The 5,533-nt window shown below is 44.1% G+C and overlaps 1 protein-coding gene across 1 annotated transcript; it reads left to right on the top strand.

Moving 5' to 3' along the window:
* Positions 1 to 1,222: 1,222 nt before the first annotated feature.
* On the top strand, positions 1,223 to 5,157 carry n6amt1 (N-6 adenine-specific DNA methyltransferase 1). The gene is made up of 7 exons (XM_062518095.1): positions 1,223 to 1,322; positions 2,149 to 2,335; positions 2,595 to 2,681; positions 2,931 to 3,021; positions 3,471 to 3,554; positions 4,123 to 4,264; positions 4,551 to 5,157. Exons 2-7 carry the CDS (start codon positions 2,205 to 2,207, stop codon positions 4,688 to 4,690), a joined length of 675 nt encoding a protein of 224 aa, XP_062374079.1. The 5' UTR covers positions 1,223 to 1,322; positions 2,149 to 2,204; the 3' UTR covers positions 4,691 to 5,157.
* Positions 5,158 to 5,533: the final 376 nt, after the last annotated feature.

Genomic DNA, 5,533 nt, shown 5'->3' with positions numbered 1-5,533 from the left:
GAGACGTTGAGAAGAGCCTCGTGTGAAGTCTCCTTCCCCCAACTCCTCATTCCCAGAATGACAATAACAGGGAAAAGATATTAGATGGATCAGTGTTTCCCAAAGTGTGGGCTGCAGTTAGAGGGCCTTCAATGTGTTGCAGGTGGGCCACAGCTTACATTATTATAATTGTATTATTATTATTAACATTACTGAAAATGTTATTGAATGAATATTTAAATTAGATGAAATACAAGCTTATTTTTTAAATACTGACGATCAGTTGTTGTTGGGGTTATTTGATGGGGTTGTCACTGAGGGTTTGTGGGTCAAGCTACTGTATACTAAAGTGTCTCATAATGGAGTGGTGGTTGTAATAGCCATAGTGCATCACAAATACAAGTGTGATTGTTTAAATGTTGTTAAATAAATGATCAAATGCTTGGGTGGGCTGCAGACCATTTTTAGAAATTAAACTGGGCCTTAGTAGTCTTGCATTTGGGAACCTCTGAAATAGATTATGTGGAGAGGGATTGGCAGATACCACACCTCTTACCAGAGTGACAGACAGGAAAGAGGTGAATGGCACATGAGGATAGGCCTATGAATATGAAAAGTTGATAGAAGAGGGGGGGCAGGAAACTACAGAGGACAGAGGAAACCCATTAGACTCTCTTACTGAAGGTATGCGGTGTGTCAAAATAATAACAATATTAAATATATATATATTTAAAAAAACATCTATATGAATTTATAAATTCATATGTTACAGTACGCACATTCATTGCCAGCTATATGCCTAGCCTTAACAGTTTGAGGCATAGCCTATCTTTGCCATTCATTTGCTCTTGCACAGTCACAGTGGGTTTTTTGATTACAGACCCAGACAAACAATTTGTCTGCTTTTAATATGCCAGTGTAGTCTAAACTGGTGCCTGTGTGTCTGTTTGAGATCGTGGGCAGTGCACAGAGAAAGCCGACCACCGTTAGTTGTCTGCCACACGCCTCACACTCTGCACGCACCCCAACCAATTCAGTGACACGCACAGAGACCACTGCAAAGGCTTGGCCAACGGTTATTAGCCTCGAAATGCGACGTTTATTGGGCTTGTAAAACAACTGAGGGTCTAAAAGTCTAACGTCTCTGATATCCTCTGTTATAGTATGTTTGCTTTTCTCCGCGTACAGTTGTGCTCGACAGTACACATCAAGTTCATTAACGAACAGATGGAAACTTCAACTACCACAATACGCTTCGGTAAACCAGGAAGCGGAAGTAAACAGTGAGAAATCCATGTGGTGGAAGCGCAGGAATTTTAAACACTGATGTTGTACACTTTCAGGTAATAAATGTCTAATAATTATAAATATTTCATATATACGTGTTAGTTACATTACCAGCAAACACCTACGAGCATAGTAACGTTGTGCCTTGTGCGCTATCCTCCTACTGGCTGTACAGCTGTAAACCGGAGACGACACTCACATGAGTTTAAACCCTAATACCAAAATAGCGTACGCTAACGCTATACTAAAGGCTACGCTCATGTTTTGTATTTGGATGATAACGTGATTGCTCGCACCATTGCGTTCAGATGGTTCTGTTTGCATCAAGAAAAGAGAAGGCATGCTGACGTGACGAACCCTCGCAGACCTCTGCGTGTTTTCTGGAGCAGATTTGAGCCAAGGCATTACTTACCGCATCAAGCCTGTTTACTTTTAATGACTTCATTACACCCCTCTAAATGACGCCCAGACGACCATATCTTCTAATCCTTCTGTTTTTCATAATAATGTTCACGCTGCCCCGGGCTTCACTCAATTAACAACTCTGTGCGTTGTAAAATGGCTCAAAAAAATTCCATAAAACTTGAAAAGAGACTTCGCGTGTTTTACTGTAGTTTCGAACCGGTTTTGGATGGTTCTATCTGGCACAAGTGTAGAAAGGAAATCCCAAAGTCCTTGCTCGTGCCAAGTGACCCTCTGTGGCTTGAATTTATATAGCCTGTTCTAGTTTTACTCCGCGTTGTGTAGCATATCGGCCTTTTTAGTTGTGTTTGCTTCACATATAGCCCTACAGTCAGGTTGCTGGACAACAGCTTTTACTCTTCCAAACACCATTACAGTGGACAGTAATTGTGTTCTCGTTCACTATCTATTTGTGTGCAGTGAATGTGAGGTGGAGTTCTGACTACTGTGGACCTCTCCACTGCAGCCTGAGCCCGATGTCATACCCCACACCTCTGTTCGGCCATGTTGGGCGCGGTACCTTTGTTGATGTCTATGAGCCTGCAGAGGACTCTTTCCTGTTGATAGATGCTTTAGAGCAGGATGCCAATCGACTGCAACTCCTCAGGTACCTCCCTAAACCACAAGCATGAGCAGTATCAGTAGTAGTAACTTCATGCATCACCAGTACTGATTGATAGGACTTTTGAGTTCAGTGACCTGCGGTCAAGCATCTTGATGTCTTCAGTGTTCAGAGATGTTTTCGGAATGTTTATTACTTTATGTCAAGCAGAAGGTTTTGTAAGCTGTGTGTGTGTGCGCGCCACTGGCACTCTGACTTCTGTGACTGACGAAGTTTGTGTCTCTGTGCCGTGTGTGTTTTGAAGACCCACCATTTGTCTGGAGATTGGCTGTGGGTCAGGAGTGGTGTCTGCTTTCCTGGCCACAGTGACTGGCCCAGAAGCCCTGTACCTGTAAGTATGTTCATTGTGTACAGCAGTGTGTTCAATCCGATGTTTCTGCGTATGCTTGGCCCATGGGCAAAGAATGAGCTGGGTGTGAGGGCCGTGTTTAAGTGTGGCTCACGTGTCTGCACCCTTGTGGAAAATTGACTGCATTTGTTTTTGTGAATAGTGGTTAGCGTTTTATTGTGTCTGCTTTATCCCAGCTGGTTTGCAGTGTATATAATGTGTGTGTGTGTGTGTGTGTGTTTCTCTTCTCAGATGTACTGATGTGAATCCAGCAGCAGCTGAGTGTGCTGCTGAGACAGCTGTCTGCAATGGCGTCAGCCTGCAGCCAGTCATCACAGATTTGGTGAGACACACACACACTCGGAGGGAGAGAGACTTGGGGTGAAACTGTCATGTCCAGAAATGACCATAGGTTGCTGACTGTGAAGGTTATTTGGCATCGGTAGCCAGTTTGAAATACGATTTTGAAGGATGTTTGTGTCTGAAGCCCTACTCTGTCATAAGAGCAGCCTGGATGGAATTTATTTTCAGACCTGTATATTTGGCCAGCTGATCCCAGGTCAGCTGGGCATGGCCGTGACAGCAGCTGTTCTAGGTCATTCCTGAAGTCTGTTTGGCTCCTACATCGTGTTTTTAGCAGATCCAGACATTACAGATGACTATTTTTTAACGCTGATAGGCACGATCGGTAACACGTGTTTCACAATGACGGATGTTTCTGTCTCTGGCTTGTTCATCTTTGTATAACTCACATCTTTTTCTTTCTCATATTCTCATGTCCTCTCCCAACAGGTTGAATCGTTTCTCCCGAGGCTCAGTGGCGAAGTGGATATCCTTCTGTTCAACCCGCCATACGTCGTCACTCCTCCTGAGGAGGCAAGTTCACATGAAGATACATGTTACATATGGGACACAAGGGCCAAATCTTGTCCTTTTAAAATTTCCCTCAGGATGAAGAATCTATCTTGTCTAATGGCTACATGGGCCATCTGATGTTTTCAGCTCACTTAAAGGCACCCTTAACAGTTTTTTTAACTTTAACATAACGTTTTCAAAACAATTTTGAGGGCACATAACCTCATAACATACTGTATCTTCTTCTGCTTGTTTTCATTTAACTTGCACAAAACACTGTCCTGCGGCTTGGTACACACAGTGCGCTATATAATACACAGGAAATTACTGTAATCAAAAAGTTTGTGACAATACCATCCTCATAGCATTAGATGGAGACCATAAATCAGTTTCATAAATTTTTTTTGTTATAATTGTAATTTTATAATTGCGCACTTTAGTGAAATGCCTCTGTAATAGGTCGGTGTGTGTGTGTGTGTGTGTGTGTGTGTGTGTGTGTGTGTGTGTGTGTGTGTGTGTGTGTGTGTGTGTGTGTGTGTGTGTGTGTGTGTGTGCGCGCGCACTTAAATGAAATGCCTCTGTTTAATAGGTCGGTGGGCGTGGCATTGAAGCGGCCTGGGCTGGTGGTGACCGTGGTCGCGTGGTGATGGACAGACTTTTCCCCATGGTAACCCAGCTGCTGTCCAGCCAGGGCCTCTTTTACCTGGTCACAATAGCAGAGAATGACCCAGGTAGGCAGAGATTCTAGTAACTCTTACCTGCAGAGTGAGCTGTTGTCAGGAAGGTTGTTAGCATATGATGGGAATTTTAGAGCCTTGTTTGATGTTATGCTCATGATGGGTGACGCTCTGTTTGTGCCTGATGTTGAGCTGTTGTCAGGAAGGTTGTTAGCATGTGATGGGATGTTTCTTTATTATTATTATTATTATTTGTATATTTTATTTACTTAATTTTAGAGCCTTGTTTGATGTCATGCTCATGATGGGTGACGCTCTGTTTGTGCCTGATGTGTTTCAGAAGAAATATTGCGTGTACTGGCAGGATTCGGCCTGCAGGGGGAGGTGTGTCTGGCTCGGCGAGCAGGGAGTGAACGGCTGTCCATCCTACGCTTCAGTCGAGCACCGTCAGAGTCGCACGTGGCTGGATCTGTGAGCTGAGGAGGCAATGTGCCGCCAAGATTCCCAAAAGCTAGAGGAGCGACAGGACTCGGAGAGCACTGAGCTGGATTCCATCAAAAGAGTGTGTGTTTGAGAACAATGCACCCTCTTCACACACCTCAATGTTTGAGATGTTCCAGCTGTATCACAGTGGACTAAGCATGTGTGGATTTCACCTCCAAGCTCCAGCTAAACAGACTGTCAGGCATTGGGGTTGCCCTTCTCCACCCTGCAGTAGTCATGGGATGAATGGAAATACCACCCTCTGTAGGCTGACTGTGGGAGATGCCAAAACTCATCTGACATGGACAGTGCAGCCATATGCTACCCTCATAATTCTTTTGAGAGGTAACGGCATGAAGTTGTAGTTGAGGCACCTGACGTGCTCTAAAAATGGGAGTCAGGTCATGTCTATATCAGGATTCATTGACTAGATCTTTTGCCGAAACAATAAATAACTGAAACTCCTTGTACTAAAATTTCTTGCACACCAACAGTCTTCAAGACCAAAACACTCTTCAGTTTTAACTGCAGAATTGGCTGTAGAAGAAGCTCCCCCTCCCCTCTCTCTCCCCTCTCTCTGTGAGGCTTATGTTCTCCTGTTGCAATTCAGGAACAGTTTCAAAAGTCTGCAGAAGTGTTAACATCAAGGTCGGCAAAGCTCAAGGAGAACACTTGTAATGTTTGGCAACATTCTTCCCATATCAGTGTAGCATTTTGTTCCAAAGAAAACCGCTCCTCAGTTCTGTGATCATGGAAAACAGGACCATGGGAAGATGAGCCATCTGAACTTTAGGAGGGGGGAGGGGGGGTATTGTGGTGGAGATTCCCTTTGCACTCAAA

Source organism: Sardina pilchardus, chromosome 17 (assembly GCF_963854185.1).
Source record: "Sardina pilchardus chromosome 17, fSarPil1.1, whole genome shotgun sequence".
Taxonomy (NCBI): domain Eukaryota; kingdom Metazoa; phylum Chordata; class Actinopteri; order Clupeiformes; family Clupeidae; genus Sardina; species Sardina pilchardus.
This window is presented reverse-complemented; position numbering and strand designations above follow the sequence as displayed.

Bases quoted from the DNA above. Each gene is read 5' to 3' on its own strand.
- n6amt1 (XM_062518095.1), top strand. From the start codon at position 2,205: ATGTCATACCCCACACCTCTGTTCGGCCATGTTGGGCGCGGTACCTTT. The intron at 2,336-2,594 runs GTACCTCCCTAA...TGTGTTTTGAAG, and splicing joins AATCGACTGCAACTCCTCAG to ACCCACCATTTGTCTGGAGA. The intron at 3,555-4,122 runs GCAAGTTCACAT...TCTGTTTAATAG, and splicing joins TCGTCACTCCTCCTGAGGAG to GTCGGTGGGCGTGGCATTGA.